General features: G+C 41.3%; 1 protein-coding gene across 5 annotated transcripts in view; it reads left to right on the forward strand.

Annotated features, from left to right (window-relative positions):
• The window catches only part of LOC113981589 (A-kinase anchor protein 2-like), a 266,112-nt gene that overhangs the window by 154,574 nt on the left and 90,578 nt on the right, over positions 1-20,960 (forward strand). For 4 of the 5 annotated variants that reach the window (XM_027709035.1, XM_027709027.1, XM_027709028.1 and 1 more), the window contains one exon: positions 3,894-3,976. In XM_027709035.1, the coding sequence (XP_027564836.1) occupies positions 3,894-3,976 (83 nt within the window). Of the gene's footprint in view, positions 1-3,893; positions 3,977-15,642; positions 15,733-20,960 lie in introns of those variants that run through there. The other variant, XM_027709031.1, reaches the window with a different exon arrangement.

The following is a 20,960-nucleotide window of genomic DNA, read 5'->3' on the forward strand; positions in this document are numbered from 1 at the left end:
AGCGATGGAGTCTGTATGCTGAAAACACAGAGCACTCTGTTGCTAAAACAAAAATCAAAACTAAGACCCTATGTCTGTAGTTTCTGGCTAAGTTTTGCATTTGTGAAGGATTTTCTAAGTGAGTTTTGGGTACTGCAGAAAGTTGACATACTTCAATAGCTGAATTGCACCTTAAAGTTTACTTTCTCTGTGTAGCTTCTATGAAAGTAGAGCAGAAACCCAAAGGATTTGACAGACTAAGATTAATAGAGTAAGGACCCTTGAGATGAGTGTACTGCCCCCAGGTCACTGCTAACCAAATCAGAGGTGCTTCCCCATGGTCACAGTGCTGATCATGGAGATCTGTGATTCAGGAACAAATTGCTAAAATCTCCCATTGTTTGATAAGAGCAATGAGTGGGTGTGCACAGCAGTTTTCCAGATACCTCATCAGTACCTCTATTTTTCAGCCATATTCTACACATTGACTGCCAAATACATCACCAGTAACTGGACAACTGACTCTTACTCAAATTTCATCCTTCCTGTCTTCATAACACCTGTTCCTCTCTCACCTGGCTGATGCTGGTGAGAGCCCAGATTCCTTCTAATTGTCTGCAGCTTGATTTCTCTCCCAAGTCTGTGTGAATACATCTCTTAAGGAAAGAGACTATTAGCTCAGCTTCATTCCTGTTGTATTATTTGGTCCTCTTTATTGCAAAACTCCAGTCATCCATCAAACCCTATTCACAGTTGAAATCAACAGCAAATAAAAGGAAACAAACAAGTCAGCACAGTGCTACATAGAAGTGGAGCTAGCATGCACAGAGATGGATGAAAAGCCAGTGGGCCCCAATAGTGCTGATGGAGCTGCCCTGCAGCTGTTCCGGTTGAGTTACTTCATCACGGCTGTACAGACTTTAGCTGTGCTAATGGCAGCAGGAACTGGTATTATTTGGGCCTTTAAAACATGTCCATAGATATGAACATGCTCAAATATATATTTTTTTTAATCTAAGAGTGATTATAAAGTTGCCATGTCCTTCATGTAAATCAAGTCCGAGGTCCATGCTGTAGGAGATATGGCCTTTCAACAAATACTTTATGGAGATGAAATCTATTCAGGCTTATGGAATTTATTTATTTTGTGAGATTTGTGGGTAAAATATCATTTTCTTTTGTGTGTTAGTTTCTAGGCCTCAGACTTCCATGACCTTTTTTTTCTGTTTAAGTCCAGTTATTACCATTGTAATGCTTTCTTCTTAATCTTTCATGTGTTGCCACATCAATGGGGAGTATCGCTTACAAGTGGACAACTTAAGACAATGCCAATGCCTTCCAAGGGTTATGCAGAATGCTAGTTGTGGCACAAGTGTGAAATTAGGCAACCCACATCTCCATTTAGCATCCTACTCACCAGATTGCTCTTTCTTGATGGGTATAGGCTGCACATACATCGGCACTTCATCAGATAACAGTAGTTTTTAGTGAACTGATCCCTCTCTCCTCAACCACATTTGCAGTTGGTTCAGATGTGGAGTGATTCACACTGCATGATGAGACTGCTGAGTTGCACACAAGAGTGCTTTGGGAGGAAACCAAACTATAAACTCTGCTGCAAGGTCACATTCAATACTTTTCAAAACTAGTGTAAACACAAATATTCTAATCAAGTATTACTCCTTCTGACTCTGTGGCAACATTTACTCTAAAGAATCAGACTAAATCTAGTGGGCATTAAGTCCTGGAAATATTTATAATATAGATTTAGAGACTTCAGTGACAACTGGTCACATCCTCTGATCCACTCCTACAGCTACTAGGTAATGAGGTAGTGTCCATTCAAGGACTACATGCTGAAGGCTTTACAATTCCAAATATACTGAAGCAAAAGATGCAGTGTAGCCTGGGTATGAAGAGAAGTTTTAGTGAAATGGCAAAAAAATGGCACGCGGGTCTATTTTATATCTATATTTGGATAGCAGGAGAGCATATAGGTATCAGTAGACAGTCGGAGGCCCACTATGTTAAAATGTCCTATAGATATATAACAAGGGGGATCCTTTTGGCCTGAGATTAGCATGAATAAAGCTATCAAAGAGAGCTGGAAAGAAAAAAAACACCAGAAAAAAGAAATCAGGACAAGCAGCAATGCTCTATGGGAACCCCAGCAGAGATGAACGTAAAGAAGGGATCAGTCCTGTGTGAAAGTTATAGGATTAGAGTTCTGATTTTGTGAACTTCTCCAGGGTATGGAGACCACAAGGAAAAAAGGTCCCAATTTCATTACTACTCACTTACACTGGTTTTAATGCAGTTCTCAAACCTTGCTACCTATTGGCTGAGGGCTACCTGTTGGCTCTGTGGACTACATGGACACTATAGCTTGACATGTGGGAAGAGGAGGAATCAGCTCCAAAGAGCCTGTGCAGGAAAAAGTTAAAAGCACTTAAAGGATTTTGGCATATAAGTTTCACTGGCACTTTTTAATATTCTTCTTCCAGAGCAAAAGATGTCTATCTGAGGCTGCCACCAGCCAATATTGTTAGAGAGCAAGATACAGGTCTGTAGTGTCTCTGCATATCCATAGGTAGACTACAGCTCAAGCTAGCACTGTTAGCATGTGCCACATCTGTCTGCTGGAGCAACAAATAAGCAAAGGGTATCTCTGATTCACAGATCCTTTTGCATAAGTAATCGTAACACAACTGTGGCACATACATAAACAGTAGTGGGTTGAAGAGACGCACTCAAGATTATAGAGTGAAGTAGCAGCAGAGGGCACGAATAACTATCCTTGTATTGTCCAAGGGCTGCAGAGCCATTTCAAGCTGTATTATTACATGAGACCTATTTCAAATTTAGTAGGTATGCACAATGCCGTGGTAGCACAAGGAAAGTTATTCAATGTATTCTCAGTGTGAATGTATACATTCAACAAAGCTACTGGAGATGATACACAAATCCTTATACATTCTGTTCCTCTATAGAGGAGATCATGTAACCCCTATAGTTTAATTTTGCAGTTTAGAAAGTATTTACTGATTTAGTCTGACTCTAATCCACCATTATGTATTGCAATTATTGCCATTGCTATGGAAATCCCAAAAGCAATCAAGCAGTTGTCTGTAGCTAGCTATGCTTAAGCAAGATTGTCCCTGAAGGTGAAACCAGTGAATATGTTCTTACCTTATTCGAGGCTTAAACTTGATGTAGAAATAAAAGTACAGAGGTTCTTCCAGACAGGACTGACAGGCTGCCCACACCATGCCCTGCGAGCTGTGCTTGTGACCTGATATCACCTGATAAGCAGTGTCATCCACTGCCTGGATGACAAACAGCGTTCATTAATGAGGTGCAATTACTTAGGGTCCTAGGTGCTCTTAGTTACCCTGCCCTTTGGATACACAGAAGTGGTGAAAGGTCCTCTGGCTACTCCCCAAGATGGGACAAGCTCATCCAGGGGATGGTGTGAGCACCTTCAGCGCAGCAACACTGGTGAGGACAGAGCAACCGGTGTCTGGAGCTCTCTGGGGATGACAAGGCTGGACCTGGCAGACAGGGCCATCCCACCCCCCACCAGGGACCAGGGCAGCCCTGGCACTGAGTACCACCCTAGGGACAGGGATGGCCACTGGGCAGTCTGAAATGGAACATGTCCTTCAATGGTGGACTGTGTCAACACACTAAGCACCCGTTGCGTTTTCTCCCGGAGGTGGCTGCCTCTCTGCAGAGCTGTCTCCAGGTGGCAAAGATATTTCTCAGTCACTGTTTTTGTACCCTTTCCGCTTTCTTTAACAACACTGACAAGATACCAGGCTGGTGACAGAGCATGGTAGAAATGGATCCAAAGAAAAGCAACCTCTCAGCCATGCATGTTCTCCCATGGGCAATAAATGTCTTTGGTTTTATAGGTGCAGGAGGATTGGCTATGCATCTGGGGGACCCACTGACATCATGCTCCTGTGAAAGTTCTGAAGCCAAAGAGGGTGCAGGGGTAAGTCTCCTCTCACTGTGTCCTTCTGGGAGGCACAGGGATCTGCACTGTGCTCAAATATAATGCTTGGTGGTAGCCTCTGCTCAGGAGAGTGTGCCATATCTTCAGCTGCAAGGAGGTTGTCATGGTGGGAGCAATTTGCACAGCAGACCCCATTGGTGTAAACTGAACTCACTTGGCTACCACAGGACCTCTTTTTAATTATTTGGAAGTCCAGTGCAAAGGTTCAGATTAGGAGGATTTTCAGTAAAAGTGAATCTCTTGCAATGTTTTGTTAAATAATCCTGGCAGTTTACAGAAGATGGAGTCAAACCAATGATCTGTCCTTCCTCACTGTCAGTCAATCCCCCACACATCTTCCCTTGCATGTTCTCCTCTTCTCAGGCCCCTCTGCAATTACTGCTACCCTACCTCCTTTCATCTGCTGGACAGCTCTGCTCAAGCAGCTGGTCTGCATGAGGAGGGCAAGTATTTGAGAAGCGTAACTCTCACCTGGTAACCTGGTGTGGTTGGGTGGCATGTGGAAAAACACTGTTTTGCTGGCAAAGCCGTGATGGAAATACTCCTGTTTCTGTGTCATTCTCACTGTGATCATGTGCAGCCATGTGTTTTTAGCAGCAGCAAAAGAATTTGTCAGCAAGATACTGAGAGTGGAAAGGCAGAGAATAGGCAAGTGAATTCCTGCAGGGCCAAGACATTCATCTTCAGGGTGGCCGATATTGCTGAACATGAAGCAGCTTTTGTCTGAAGACAAAAACAACCATGCTAAAAACTAGAGGCCTCTCCAAAAATTTTTTATCATAGATTGGACATTTTAAAATAAAGATTCAAACTTGAATATAAGTAGCCCATATTAATGCCTAAATTTATTTTAATCTTTCACACTTCTTTAAATTAAATTAAAATAGCAAGCAAGGCTGTTAAACAGGTTCAGATGAGACTGATGAAGCATATGTCATACATTTGCTATAAAAGTAGAGTTGGTTTTTGTTGTTTTGTTTTGTTTTTAATTACGGTTAGTTAAATTTAGCCCAATAACTAACCCTTTGATTAGAGAAGCATTTAAAGATAAAAATGCAGCAAGTTTATTTCTTCTTCTGGTCTATGAGCAAAAACTGGTGTGAGAACCTCACACCAGCTAGCTTTAAGATCTTAAAGGCCATGGTGAATAGTCAGCTAAAACCAGCATCTGCAAAATTCTTTTTATTAATGAGGAAAATGTAAACAAACCCATATTTTGATATTTCTTATAATATTAACTTGTTTTCTTTTAGAAGTTAAGAAAAAAATTAAATTTCTCAAAATCTAGGTTTTATTTAAGTGCTGATAAAATCCCAAAGGGGCTGGAATAAGATGATGTTTAAAAAATACCAAAACAAAACAGATCTGCTAATAACAAATATGAATCTGACTACGTGTGGTTAACAGTTTAGAATGGACAACATAGCACAAAATTTCACACTCTTGGCTATCAAAAACAATTACCAAATTGAAAGTTAAATCTATATAAAGCAGCAAATTAATATGTCCCTGGGGATATCAGTCATTAAGAATCTACCTTTCCTTAGGGAAACAATTTACAACACATGCAATAAAAGTAAGCTTCAAATTGATAATGCAAAGAAGTCAAAATGGAACATTCATGTTATGGTTAAATCAGATATTTAAATCATTCTGATTGCAGCTGGAGCATGAACTTGCACAGGCATTCCCAGATGTTTTGCCCTGGCTGCTATCAGTGCCTGCTCAATGTAGTATCATTTCGTGGCAGTTGTATATCGCAAGAAGGACCTCCAGGTCTGCTGGGAAATCTCTGAGAGTTTAATCAGCCTGTAACTTTCTCTGGCTTAAGTTAAGGTCATACTTAAGGAAGAGGGGGTAAAAATGCTCAATGACTGTGGAATGCAATTTGTTTTAATAACGCAGTACTTCCAATGCATGGGACTGTAACATCACGCAGAACAAAATCTGACTTAGCATTGTTTCCTCCTTGGTTTTAAAATAGAGGTCTCCTTTTTTTAATAAAGACCCCCTGCTGAGGGAGGAAGTTTAATGACAGAATTTTGTACGAGGGAGGCTGACTCAGTGCTGCCACAAATGCAGTATGAGCAGAATCAGCAAAGTGCTAGCACAGGAAGGTCAATAAAATCCATGAGAGTATCCTTACCTGCACAGATAGCAAATGACAAAGAGCTGAAATTTTCTTTAATAACATGATAATTTGTGAAAGGGATGATCCTGATGTTTGAGGCAAAGACTATATGGAGCAGCTGGATATAAGCTCTTCTAAGCTTGCATTTGTCAAGAGAGATAAATCCAAAATTATTTTCCTTTCTATTGCTAAAATGTCAAACAGGCAATGCTATTTTCATATCAGAAAACTATCAATTTTAGATCAACTCTGAAAATACACAGACTTAGTTGCAATATTCTTTAGATAATATCAAGAGAAAGTAGATTTTCAGTTAATAGAAATAGGAAAGAGAATTCCTCATATCTCTGTTATTTTCAATATCCTACTTACTCCAAGGGGAGATCTCGGCCATCGTAAAGTTCTTCTCAACTTTAACAAACAAAGAAACAACAAGGTACACTTAGGTCCTGGCTGTGCTCTTGCTTGTCTGGTTCAAGTCAATGGTAATTTGTGTAGCTTTTAATAAAGCATAGAAAATTCTTACATCTAATAGGTAATGACATTCATGACCAGTGAAGACAAGATATGGATCAGTAAACAAATGTTACACTTGCAACATTCTCCCTCACAAGAAGGGGAAAACGTGGTCATAGAAAAGAGCTACTCCATGTAACATGCTCAGAACTGGCCAAACTGGACCTACTGCTGGACAAGACAAAGTTTATGAAGGATCTTGGAGAGGTTTTTTATGTTTCTTCCTTTTTTTCTAAACAGCAAAATGCTGCCTCTTCATTGTTGCATTTAAAACACATCCTGTTATGCCTGCAGCTCTTTTTAGAGTGCAGGTTCAGAATACCATGTACTTTATTACTGAGCCATTCTTGCAGCTTTTGCTTAAAAAGAAGTGTATGTGTGTGGGAGTAGCATAAACTGCAGCTGGTTGTCTTTATTTTTCCGCCATCATTGCTGCTGACTGGTAACAAGGAAGAAGATGTACATATACACCATTTGGCTTTTCTGCAATACTGCTGTACAAGAGGTTGAGAAATTATCTTGGTGAGCAACTTCTAATTTCAACAAAACCCTTAGGACCATAAAAAGATCAGCAGTAGGCTGAAAGAATTTGTCTTGCAGTGAAAAGAATGCTAGTATTTTGCTGTTGTGTTTTATCAGAGATATAGAACTTTAATTTGTTTTTTCATTGGTGTTATGAAATATTATATCACCAAAGAACCTCAGTGAGTCCAGAAATTTCTGGAAAGATTCATTAACTTCACTGTGCAGCTGCTCAAAAACAAACAAACAAACAAACAAACAAACAAAAAAGAAATCAGGCAGATCCAGGATACATCCCTTCCCCTCATCCTCCTTCTCATCCTGCTGCCATAAATATGTTATGGATGAAAACTTTACAGATAACTCCAAATGACAGAGGCTTTGATATTTTGAGCATTCTGGATCAGTTTATAATGGAAATGCTCTTTCTGCACAGTATATGTATCTGAAGATTGTGAGGCCAGACACCAAAAGTTCCTGGTTATCTTTTGAAGTGTAAGCCTGCATGGCTTTATATCCCCTTCTTCCTGACCCTTCAGGCAGTTTCAGACATATCTTGCCATTATGCCAGCCATGAAGGGGTGCTGCTGAAACTCAGACATAGTATGCAGTAAAACACCAAGGCAAGGTACAAGGCAACTTCAAAGAGCAAAGTAGTTTTATTTCTGCAGCTGATGCTTTCCCCAGTTGTCTCCTGCCAGCTCTCATCACTGCTTTCCCAGGCTGCACTCTGAATCCCTGGTCCTGGCTGAAGTTCACCTTGTGCTGAAGTCAGCAGAGCTGGGCTGGGTGACAGAGAGGAGGATTCATCTGAGTCACTGTACTGCATGTCACAGCACACAGCTAAGAGTTCATTTCCAATTATTTGCTCTAATTCCTCTCAAGTGCATCTTTGTATCATGATGGAGGCAAGCAACATTGGTCAGGGAAACTAGAGAGTCGTCAGTCATTCAAAGTGATAGGAGACATTATGTTTGATCTCTGGCATTGTAATTTTATTTCTGTGAATCTGTATGGAAACTGTCAAAGCAAAGTAACAAGACTGTCAAGCTTCGGCACCTGTGTAAGACATGCCCCCCTACCTCCATACCCAAAGAAAATAAGATTTCCTTCTCCAACAGCACGTTAGTTAGACATTAAAAAGCACAGCAGTTTTGCAGTGCAGAGCTGGATTTCCATATAGAATACTGTGTATATTTAATCAGCAGACCTATTATCAGCTTCTCGTATTGTCTTATTACAGTTTTATTTTGCCTGATTGCACTTCTGATGATCAGAAAATGTAGTGAAGCTAAGATCTCAGCTTACTGCAGGGACAACCAGTTCTTCAGGCTGGCCACGGGTTTGGTCATTGTGCCTGTTCCCTTTCTAATTCAAGACAGGGGCACATCTTTAGGAAAATGTGGTACTGTTATTTGAGAGGAAAAATACACAGTCTTTGTCACGAGACAAAGAATTTCTTCTTTGAAAGTATTATCCTCTTCTTTGAAATATTATCTGCTTGTCTCAGACTTTCTGAGAATCTTCAGGTAGTCTTGGTATTCTCAATCATTTCTAGTGTTGCTATCCACCCTGTAGCAGATGACACTTTCCAGTTGTGGAATTTAACACCATTGCAATAATGCCAGAAGGAACAAGCATCCAGCCATGAGTATAAGGAAGGCTTGGTAGAATGTGTTGAGAAGGCAGCTTAACTGCTGAAGATTTGTACTTCAATGTGCAAAGGTAGTGGAAGGTATCGAGAATTTGCAGGACCATTCATCAAGACTGTAGCTGCATAAAGGTGAAAATGTTAGGAGTATGGCAAGAGGGTCCTGCAAGAGGCTTAGGAGTATGGCAAGAGGGTTCTACGTAGTAGGGATTTCAGTCACTGCAGGCTGATAGTGTTCCCCGCCAGGGAAGTAAAAGCAAAGGCAGAAAGATTTCTCTTCTCCATTATTGTCAGAGCATATCTGCAGCAAAAGGAAAAGATGGCATGATAAATGTGCCTTTCTGCATTTAGTTAATTTTTGGAACTGGAGCAAGGAACGTATTGGCTTTGCCTAGTAATTGAATGTTCAGAATTTAAGAAAACTGACTTGTTTCTGAGGCTGCTACTGGGGAGCTGAAAACATTTTGAACATTTCAATAGGAGCAGGTAAAGTTTAAATGGTATTATTTTTAATAGTTACAGAAGTAGCCTTGTGTAGTATTAGTTGTCAGGTTTTCATTCTCTGTTGTCTTTCCTGGTATAAAAGTTTTGTGTTACATCCTTTTCTGCTCATCACACTTTCTTGCCCCAGACCCTGCCAGTTCCTCAGTTCTTTCAAATTCCATCTGGCTCTCCACATATTCATTATGAGGGTCTTTTTTGCTAGGACTGCAACCTGTTTTAATCCAGGCTTTTTTCCCAGTTTCTATGTTCTACATAAATCCATGCAGGTGTTTAAAAAACATAGCTTTCACTCTTTCTCTACAACTAGATCTCTTCACAAGATCTACAAAGGCCTCTTGAAAGCCTCAGAGTCCCTTCTTATTTTGTCTCTGCTGCAAGTCCCAGGTTCCCACCCATCTTAGTTTCTGCTAATTGTTCTCATTTGCTGCCACTTTTACTTCAGTCTAGTCTTCTGTGTCTCCAAGAGTTGTTTATCTCTTTATCTGACTCTTTATCCTGGGGTGACTCTGGCCCCAGTTTTTCTTGGAGGGGCAAATGTCTCTGCACCTTAACATTCATTATTGCTTGCATTTTGATAACATCATGGGCCAGATCAGAAATCACTATGTTGAATGAGATAAACTTACTAAAGGAAAGCGTGTTTCTAGTTGAGGTCTCAGCAAACACTTCAGAACCATCTAAGAGCTATGGCATAAAAAAATTCCAGTTCTTTCTTCCATCACAGTTTTGATGATTAATGGCAACAAAGTATTTCTGTGTTATGTTTGCTTGACCAAGTGGAATTTATAGTTATGTGTATAACTCAGTCCTTGCAAATAATACAAAGTTGAAACTCAGTGAAATATGCTGTGTTTGTGTGTTTATATGTGGATACTTAAACATTTCTGGACTGTATATTTTGTGAATCAGCTGCACAAACAATTTGACTAACTCTACAGGACTTTCATTTAACTATAGAGCCTAATGTATTTAAGCTGTTGCAGGACAACAGTGCTTTATTCTCTGCAGACAACTTTATTCTTTGTCTTGTCATTTTTATTGTTCCAGTAGTAGTGAATAAAACCCTGCATCTGTTCCTCAGGAAGGACTTAATCCAAAGCTCATTGAATGCATTGGAAGAGTCTCCAGTGGGCTTTGGATCAAGCTCTTTAGTTCACAAACAAATGCTCTTTGTGAGAATATGCTATTCAAATATTGTACAGAACAGTTACAGAGGTTCCCTATTTCTAAAATAATGACTGCTCTTTAAATCTTTTTTGCTATGCCTGTTCAGTTGGAGGGACAATATGGAACTGTACATAATTGTTGAAGTACTGTAGTCTGTGATTATCTTGCCCCAGCAGTTGATATAACAAGTGGTAACAAGTAGTGCTATATCTATATGGCTCTTCCTATGTCCACAGTAATTCAAAAAATATAGAGAGATACACTTCCTGCCCCTGGGGAAGATCAGGCTCAATCAGGAAAGCTGGACATGGGCAAGCCATCTCTCAGGACTGCCTTATGTTGATGTTATTGATGACTTGAAAGAGGGGTTTGTAGAATAAAAGAGGGATTCTACTGAATGGGATTTTTTTCCTCCACTTAGGAAAAGGAGCAGACTGAAAGGAGTCACAAAGCCCACAACAGAGGAAAGAAACAGGGGCTATTGTGGAAGGGGATACAAAGAGACAAAGATAAGGCAGGAGTAATCAAAGCAGAAACATTAGCTGAAATAAGACTGTAAAGAACTTTAAGTGAAAACTTACAGCTCCAGATTTGCAACAACTGCATTTTCCAGAAGGAGGGAGAGCCATGAGTCAGTTCTGCAGTGGTACCCCTGCATGTTGTGATAAAATAGATTTTTTTCCTTACCGTATCACAGATACTGAATACTTCTTTGAATTTCTTGTGAAGGGGCACTAACAGTTTGTATGAATCAAAGATAACATGATGCCAGTGAAACTTGGCTGGTTTTGCAATTGCAGAACAGAGTAGCTTCTTAATGTGGGTGTAGATTACACAGTTACTACTGGGTATTACTCCTGTGACAGAATTGCTTGCAGTAAAATACACTACACTGTGTGGTAAGTCCTGGCAGGGCTACGCACATAGTTTGTAAGCCAGTGATGACTAAAACAGTTTATAGAGTGAGTACTAAGACATGACTCACTCAAGGAGTCACATTAAGTCAATGAGATTACTCATGTAGCTAGTTGCTGATAGAGATCTTGCCAAGGTATTCTACCACATAATAGATGTGTGTAAATGTGCCTGTTAGTCAGGTGAATAACTTCAGAAAAGAATTTTAAAGTTCATACTATGTATGAACTGTTCATACTACCACAGCTGAGGTCCTATTTTGTTCTGCAAACTCCCACTAACAGGTAGTCCCTGTCCTAAAATTCTTCAACTCGTACAGACAAATAAAGGAAACTGACTTGCCTTCGCTTGCATCACGAGTCACCAGGAATAGAACAGGGATCTCCAGTCAGTTCTCTACCACTAGCTCCTTGTCCCTGTAATTCGCAACATTTCATCCCTGCACTGAATATAAAGCATTTATGAATGTGACCTCCAAACTTTCTACAGCTCTTCTGCTAACTGACTGATGGATCTCTGCATTTATTAGCTTTATAAATGCACAGAGAATACACTGAACTACCATTTTCATCTCGCACACATTATTACAAGCGGGTGCATGCCCTCATCCAGCTCGTCTGCATGTTATTCTGCAGTCAGAGAAATAACCAGAATCACAAGAAAATTAATCTAATCACAAAATTTCTGACAGCCTTCTAACACACTTAAAAATCTGCATCCCAAGCAAAACTCATTTTTCATATTCAGTAAATTCAGTGTGGAGTCTACCATATCAGGCATCACCTTTCAGGACTGCATTGCATTTTATAAATGTTATAGAAGTGCCTGGCATATTCAGAATAATTATCACAGTATTTTCTTTCCCTTCTTTATTCTGCATTGCTCTCAGCATCTTTGGGAGTTCATAGAGAACAAGAATAGTGTGCTGGACTGTAAAACAGCAACCTGAAAGAATTTTCAATAGGAAGAGGTATCCCCTTTGAATTATTCTCCATTTGAAGGTTCACTGCATAACAATAAAAAAATCTGCCTCATTGTAACCAGGCACCCACATACTGACAAGCTCCCAAAGCAAAGACTCTGAGTAGCTCCTGTCTCCTGCATAAAGCAGGAACAGCAGATATGGATACAGCTTCACTTTTTTCTCTCCCTATTTCTCTCTCCTCCAAACATCTTTGTCTTTCACTTCCTTCTCTTTATCTCCCCATCCTGAGCCACCCTGTGTCTCTTCCCCTTCCCAACTCCAGGCATTCTTTGTTGGCAATGGTTCTGCCCTCTTTCTGTCCATGGAAGTGCACACATCTGTACAGAGGCAGATTGTAAACTAGGTCAGCTTATATGGCAGAGATAAAAAGAGTAGAAATAAGAGCCTTTTTGTATAATAACAGAGTCTCACATAAGCACGTGGCCCAGTTTTCAGAGATGTTGAGTGTCTGCCGTTACCATTGACTTCAGTCTCATGTCCACAGGCTCGAAAGTATAAAAACATCCTCAGTTTTGCAGTCCCCTGCAAGCAGAAGTTCAGATATGCAGTCGCATTTCCTTGAGGTTTTCTGAGACATCACACTAATCTCAGGATCTGTTTTTGTCAATTTTTGCTACATGTTCAGCACAGTCTTGGGATGTAAATTGGTCAGTCACTGGAGGAGAAATGATGTAATACTAGGGATAATACCTCTTCAGTTCACAGGCACACAAAGCAGGCCTGAAATAGAATGACAGGTGAGGAACTGTCATTTGAATGTTAAAAATAACCATTTTTTTCTTGACAAATATTGGGTTAATGCAGCTATTTTTATACTCTTCCTCCTTTCAGAGTTTTTAGGACAATACCAACTAATCTTGCAATTCATTATTTAGGTAAAGGTATTTTAACTTCACAGTAAAAATAAGGGAAGGCTGTACTCTGGCAAAGATAATTCATCTTTCCCCCTACCTGAAGCTCTCTGCAATGCTGTAAAAAAATTACAGAGCATTAACAAACCGCATCCTTAAAACAAACTTTTACCCATAATTTTCTTCTGCTGTTGTAACCACTGAAAATATGTATTAGAAGCAATAAGCAAACTCACTAAAATATACAGAGTGAATTCACATTTGATTTCCTCTCTGGTATATTAGACTAGTGCTACCTAATAAAAACTAAGTAAATGCATCCCTCTCATATGGAGAAGAAAAAAAATTCAATGAGTATCAGTCTCATTTGTGATATTGCTTTATCCAATGGAAGAAAATCTGTGTCACTGAACTGTCACACAGTTCAGTCCAATCCTGTAGGAGGCCAGTAAGCAGGAAAGGTACAGAAGGTAATTGTTAAAACAAAAAGACAGAGGGGTGTGAACCCAAGAAAAGGAGCTCTGAAATTCCCCCTTTGGCAGTATAACATCATTTGTTGCTATGAGCACCACAGATTTTTCTCCACAGTCCAGTTTTGCCAGTCTCCAAAAATATGCTTAAAAAAAGCCCATCCTTGATTCAGAGGATTTACAAAAAAGTATCAAAGAGAGAAAACAGATGGTTGCCGATAGGTAGAATGGCACAGTTTCCTGTGTCAAAGACCTTGGTGGAGTTTTATCTGTACCATACTCTTGAGTGCTTTCAGACACATGTATTTGCAAATGGCCACATCTAGTTGATTATTAGGAAAGCTTCTTACTTACATTAATAGCACCAGCTTAGGGGTCTGCAGTTATCTATGTATGCCTCAGTTTCCTTATGCCATTAGGTTTTATTATATGACTTTTTTACTACCACAGCATTCAGGTAGCAATGTGCCTCTGTGTGAGCATCATCTCAACAGAGAATGTAGCAGCTGAATTATCAATAGCAGCATGTAACATCCCATTTAAAACACTGGCACCTGAAGGGTGGAGGATATAAAATCTGATACTAAACTTCAGTACAGAAATGTGGAGAGCTAGAGGTTTGCAAACCTCATTACTGTACTGTCCATACACAGAGATGCAAATTGAGTTAGAGCTAAAGGACACCTGGATTTATGCAATCTATCTGAGACAAGTCAACACCGCTTCTGTAAAGTCCTGCCTTAAACAAACCTCTTGGAGGTCTCTGAAAGGGTCAATGAAAATGTGGATAAGGGTGATCTAATTTCCATATCGGACCAGGTTTCTAAAGGATTCTTGACAAAGGCTTTTAAGGAGACTAAGCAGTAACAACAAGAGGGAAAGCCCTGGTACAGCTCAGTAATTGCTTAGAAGATAAAATTCGAAGTACAGGAATAAATCACCAGTTCTCACAATGGAGGGAAGTGCTGGATAGTGTGGAGTTCTGCAAGGGTTAGTGCTGCAAGGTGTGCTGTTCAATGTTCTCATACCTTACCTGGGAATGGAGTCAAATATCAAAGTTCATCAGTGGTATTCATTTATCAGAACTAAGAGGAAAGGTTGTGACGAATTATATAAGGAAAGGACACTATGAAACTGAATGGGCAGTATAAGAAACGCAGTATAGGTAAATGTGAAATAATGCACATGGAGAAACAAGTCATTAAAAATGGCTGGCTCTGTCTGAGCTGGCACGAGGAAACTCTCAGGATGATGACAGGCAGTTCCACAGAAACATCACCTCCTGTGCTCAAAAGTTCTTCATAAAATGTTGTCAAGAAAAAACATCATTGTGCTACTGGATGAATCCATGGTTTGCTCGTATCTTAAATACTGTGTATTTCTTAAACTCAAATTAAGAGCTATTAGATCAGGAGCATGCTCAACAGGGCATCGAGGATGATAGGAGGTACAGAACAGTCTACAGACAAAGGCCCCCATGAGCAACCTACAACCCTTCAGCCAGGAAAAGTAATGATGTAAAATGATTACAGTGGAGGTCTGCAAACCGATGAGCAAAGAGGGTTAGCTGTTCCTCATCTCCAGCACAGGAGCTGAGGAGATAATTAAGTCCGTTTGGAACCAAAAAATAAAAGGCAGAGCTCCTTCACAGCAAGGACGGCAATGGGAATCCTTGCAAGCATATTTGGGTTCAAGAGGACATTGAAGAAGCCCACGGCAGCTCCACTACCTATTAAAAAAAAAAAAGGACAAAAAAAAAAAGGCTGTCAAACCACACCAATAAGGAGATGGGGGGGCGGGGAGGAGGGAAATCAAACCAAAAGCAAACAAACAAAAAAAAACCACTCCGAAACCAGCGGTTTGGAAATCCCCGGAGCTGCCAGAGTCGTGGAGCTCCCGCCCCGCGCACTCTCCGGAGGCCGCGTTCCTTCCCTTCCCGCTGGGGCTCGGCCCCCCCGGACTCGGCTCCCTCCCGTCCCGCCCGCCGCGGGCATCCGTAACAGGAGAGGGCTGGAGCCGCAGGGTAACCCGAGCGCGGCGGGCGGGGGGCGCGGGGGCGGCCGCGGAGCCTCCGCGGGGAGCGCATCGCCCCGCGGGACGGGACGGACGGGACGACACGGCACGGACGGGACGCGACGAGGCGGGGCGGGACGAGGCGGGCGGAGGCTTTGCCCCCCTCTTTTGGCGTCGGCGAAGGGGGCGGGCGGGGAGGGAAGGGGGGGAGGAGGAAGAGGAGGAGGAAGAGGAGGAGGAGGAAGGGGGACCCGACGTGCCGGGGCTGCGCGCGGAGCTGGCAGCGCACGCTGCGAGCTGGAGGAGCGGGAGCGATTTGGATAGGTACCTCCGTGCGCGAGGATGCGCGTGTCTGTGCGGCCGTCTGTCTGCCTGTCTGTCTGTGTGTCCTGAGTGTCTGTGTGTGTGCGAGCGTGGCTCCGAGTGCCGAGGGAAGGGAGGCGACGGTGGCTGCGGCTCTGGCAAGTTGGCCCTCGGCGGGTTGCGGGCGGGAGAGGGGGACAGGCAACGCGAGGCGGGGTGGGCTGTTGGCGGAGATGGCACGAGGGGCAGGGGAAAGGCGAGGAGGGAAGATGGAAACGCGGGGAGGGGGAGAGGAGGAGAGGAAGGGAGAATGCAGATGCGCGGAAGGGAAGGGAAAAGCCAGGAGGGAAGAGGGGATGCTGGAGGGGGAGATTCCTGTCCTTGCCACTGCCAGCCCCGGGAGCTGCGCCCGCCAGCCTCGCGCCCGCGGGAGCCCCCGCGCGTGCACACCCCCGTGGGGCGGGAGGAGCCGCCGGGAGGTGCTGGACGGAGCGGAGGGGCCGGGAACGGAGAGCCGGGTCTGTGCGGGCATCCCCCCGGTGTCCGCAGGTGGAGGGGCGGCTCTGACCCCGCCCGGCCGCGGTCCGGGGCTGCGGGGGGTCTTTGCCGCCCTCCCGGGGGTCGGCCGCTGTGCGCGGGAGGCGGCCAGGCTGGGAGGATGGAGGGGGGGCGTGGAGGGGGTTCGGCAGGATCCCGAGACCTGTGACGTAATTATTTTTTAATCGGTATGTTTTTTCTCATGGCCATCTCAATTTTTCCTGGACTCCCCTTTTCGAACCGAAAATCTCCTGTATCTTTGTTCCAAGTATTTCTATTTTTAAATTACTCAGTAACAACAATGCATGAGTTTTAAATATTTTATTTCTTTTTTATTGGACCTCTGCTTAGGACCACTGCAGTGGTCCTCAAAACTTCTCAAACACTGGTGTCTCTTCCAAAAAAGTTATTGAAATTATTACTGAGGTGGGCAGGCAGGCAGCTATTGTGGGTATCAGTGTCTGAGTTTGTGATAACACTAATCATTAGACATAAAGAGCAGTCATCATACTGAAGTTTGGTTTTTATCTTAAGATGAATTGCCTGTCAGCTCCTAGAAGATGTACATCCTAGAAGCAGTAAGTACCAGCTTAATGTTAGAAGAGATAGGGCTTATTCCCCAGTTGTGATTTTACCAATGGAATAAACATGTTGTTTTATTATGAGCAGTGATTAGCAGTTTAATGTTGTAATGGTATTCTCTGATTCTAGCATTGTCTCATAGCTCTGGTATGTCAATTTGTATTCATGCTGTGTAAGTGTTTTGCAGAGGTTTTGCCTATCTGGCAGGGATTTATTTAACTTTCACAATTACACTTTCTGGTCTCAGCAGCCTCAGGAACCCAAGGAAGGTGTATATATAAATAAACATCAGTATCTGTTGTAGTGTACAACTTCTTTTTTTCCTTAAAAATGCAAGTTATTTCATGTATTTTAAATCATAGCTTTTATGTCTCTGCGAACAGCAGAGGGTTGAAGTTATAGCTGCAATTGTGTTCATTGAAATATATTCATTGTAAGTATTTCTGACCAGTCAATATTGAGTGTTTTTTATCGATTTATCTTCATTTTACATCTGAATGGCAGTCCATTTGTAGTCCTGCTATGGCCTCTGCCAAAGTGAGTTTTCACAAATTTAAAATGTGACATACAGATACTGGCTTTAGACAACTCATACATTGGTTTATTGCATTAGTTTTCCAGTAACTGTCCAAAGAGTACAGGTCCCAGGTGAGCTCTTAAGTAAATTAAGTCATATTTATAGATATCTTACAACAGTGCCAGGAACACATAGCTTTTGTGGCAACTGATGGTTATTTCCCTTCCCAGTGGATGTGCAGCTTCTGTATGGAGGGGTGTGTGCAGTCCTTTTAAATTACTCAAAACTCCTGTTGACTTCAGCCAGAGTTTTGGCTAAGTGAGGAATACAGGATCGTATGACTTAGAGCATGAAAAGTACACCCCGCAGAATCCCAAGCAGTCTGGTATATACTTTTGATCGTAATTTAATTCATGCCTGGTTTGTCTTGTCTAAACTGCAAAATTCACTTCTGCTACTGGAAACACCTGCTGATTTAGCAACTGCTATTGATACTCCATTTATAGCAAGGCAAGAAGAGCTACATAATGCAACATCTAGAACCGTCCCTATTATTACTATTCACAGTGTGATTTTTCTCTTGTTGATGTGCTGCTGTAATGATTCTCAGGCAGTTCTGACTTCAACTGACCAGCCATTACTACATTTACAGTTGTGGGATAAAGAGGGTTGTGAAGACTGCCAAAATGGTCTCTCTGTCTTCCCGTCACCCCCTTTAAAAAATGAAGTTTTGGCAATTGTCTCTCCTAGCAGTCTCTGCTGAAGGGACTCTTGGTTCGCATGCGCACCCTCTTTCCTGGCTGCCTAAAGTCCATCTTAAATTCTGTGTTACTTTTCCTACAACTTCTCATTGCTTGCCTCCTGTTTTTAGGCTGATGGTTTGTGTTTGTTTCAATGCCAAAACTTAATGAAGCTTCCCTAGGAAATTCTGGACTCCTAATTCATTGAGGAAAAGTCCTTTCCAATACTCCCACCCACTAGAAGCAATTCATTGAAATTGATATGGAATAATTTGGCATTCAAATTGGGGGGGGGGAAAGTTGGACTGTTTATTTATGATGATGCTGTATTGCATTTGTCCTGTAGGGGATGTTCTTTAATTGACTGCTGACCTAGACCGCTAGAGTACAGCTCTATAAAATCAAGTTTAATTTTCAAATATAGCAGCAGCACTGAACGAATGCCAGCAAATGCAGTTATATCTATAATTTATGTAGTTTTCTTTGAGCCATATGCCAAATGGTGCTCATTTTCTTCTGCCATGTCCAAAATTTTAAGTTATGTCTGCTTAACTAATAGTAAGACCTTGGCTTGCATTGCTCCAGTAAATAGGTATTCCAAATCAGTCTGTTTCATCCTTGAGAAGCATAAATATTAATTACTTACGGCAAGATGAATATAGTTGAGCAAGGTCCATACTCTGTGAACTTTTCTATCTGGGATTCTGCTGCTGCTAAGAATGTATTTCACAGTACAGCTTGATGGAGGAGGACCTGGAGAATGATTATGTGCTTTGATCTTCAGTGAGGAACCAAACCTTGCAGTCTTCCTCTCTCCTGGGGTAGGTCAGTTAGAGGTGGTTTCCATCTCAGCCACCTGAAAATGAGATATGACCAGTTGGAATTGGTAACATTAACTGTTCCTATGTTCCAGGAACTGTGAAAGGTTTTTCTAGAGAGTCAGTCATCTCAGATTGGGAAGACTGTTTTTTTTAAAGAAACCTAGTGGTAACCAGGAGTGTAGATGTTGACTAAGATGGCATCTCAAAGGCCTTCCAATATTGTTTTCTGTCATCGTGTGAGAGTCCTGGTAATCAGTATTGAAATGTGTACAAAGCTTTAAAAGATATGCATTGCTCACAGTAATTTCAGGAGACCATAAATGTATCTCACTCCATACTGAAAAGTAAGTCTAAATCCTCAGTGCAAAAGTTTTCCACCTGTAAAACAGAACTCTTGTTTCTTCTTTTTTTCTTCTCTACATTGGAAGATCTTTAGGGCTTTTTTACAATTTTTGCTTAAACACAGTGTGTTGAAACTGTGATTTCAGCTGTTACTGGAAGCTTATTTTGCAAATAATCACATTCACAGTACTTGGTTGTTCTGGTATTATGACAAAACTAACAAAAAAGAGGATACATTTTTCATACTAAAATTCTAGGTTAGCAACACAAATTGTGGGCTTATTTTTGGTGATGAACAATCTTCAGTAATCCATTACAACTGTAAATCATGCCATCCTTAACTTTAAAAGAAGATCATTTGACTTAAGTTTATACTTAATGAGAGTTCAGAGTTCAGTTTTGTTTATTTGATGACAGTAAGATGCTGGATCTACAGGAGAAAGCAGAACTGTATCTGTAGAGTAATTCCTCAGATCTGTTGTTAAAATACTTAAGTATAACAAGACTCAAGTCTTGCATTGCTTAGTGTGAGACTTAGATGCAATGTACTGCAAAAGCGATCGTTTTAATATTGCATTTAAAAAGGATCAAATTCCCTTCAAAACATATATACATCTTCAGAAAGGTTAGGAATATTGCTTTAAAAGACCTGCACAAGTGCTAGGGAAAACCTTAGTATGTGCTACGGAATCACAAAAGCATATCCTCTTCAGTTTGGAACTTTCTTTCCAACTTTGTCTAACCGACCAAAGAGATGAACCATGATTTAGGGGGAAAGGGTGCTTCTAAAGATCTGGATTTTTTTTTCCCAGAATCTGTTGATTCCACTGATTTCTTTTGTGGCTCTGTGCATCATAATTTTCCTATTCTCCTATTTTTCTGGTGTTAAAAAGGAAAAAGAGCAGAGAATTTCCGGTGTATAAATTGCTTAATTCACATTACTGTATGTACTTTGGAAGAGAAGGGCACTTCTTGTTTTACCAGCTTTATTCTACATTTTTTGTGTTGCTTTATATACCATCTGTTCATATAATTTATGCATGAATCAGGAAAACTTTTTAAGGGTGTAGTGGGTGCAGGGAAATGTGGCTTATATCCATCTCATTTATTCCCTCTCTAGCAGCTAAACTGTACCACTTTAACAAAACAGCACAAAAAACTATCTTTTGCCATGGTAATTGCAAAATATCTTCAAATTGGTGATACATTAGGATTGGATTGTCTTAAACACACCCATGCGCACGTGTGCGCGCACACACACCCCAAAACAAACAAAAAACAAAACCAAACAAGGAAACAAATAAATGCCACCAAAACCACAAACCCCACTGCTTCAATTACCAAGTAACTAAGTATGACTGTTGACTGGGCCTGAGTGCAAATGCAAATGCACATG

The sequence above is a fragment of the Neopelma chrysocephalum genome, unplaced genomic scaffold (genome assembly GCF_003984885.1).
Source record: "Neopelma chrysocephalum unplaced genomic scaffold, ASM398488v2 Primary Assembly neopelma1_96671, whole genome shotgun sequence".
NCBI lineage: Eukaryota > Metazoa > Chordata > Aves > Passeriformes > Pipridae > Neopelma > Neopelma chrysocephalum.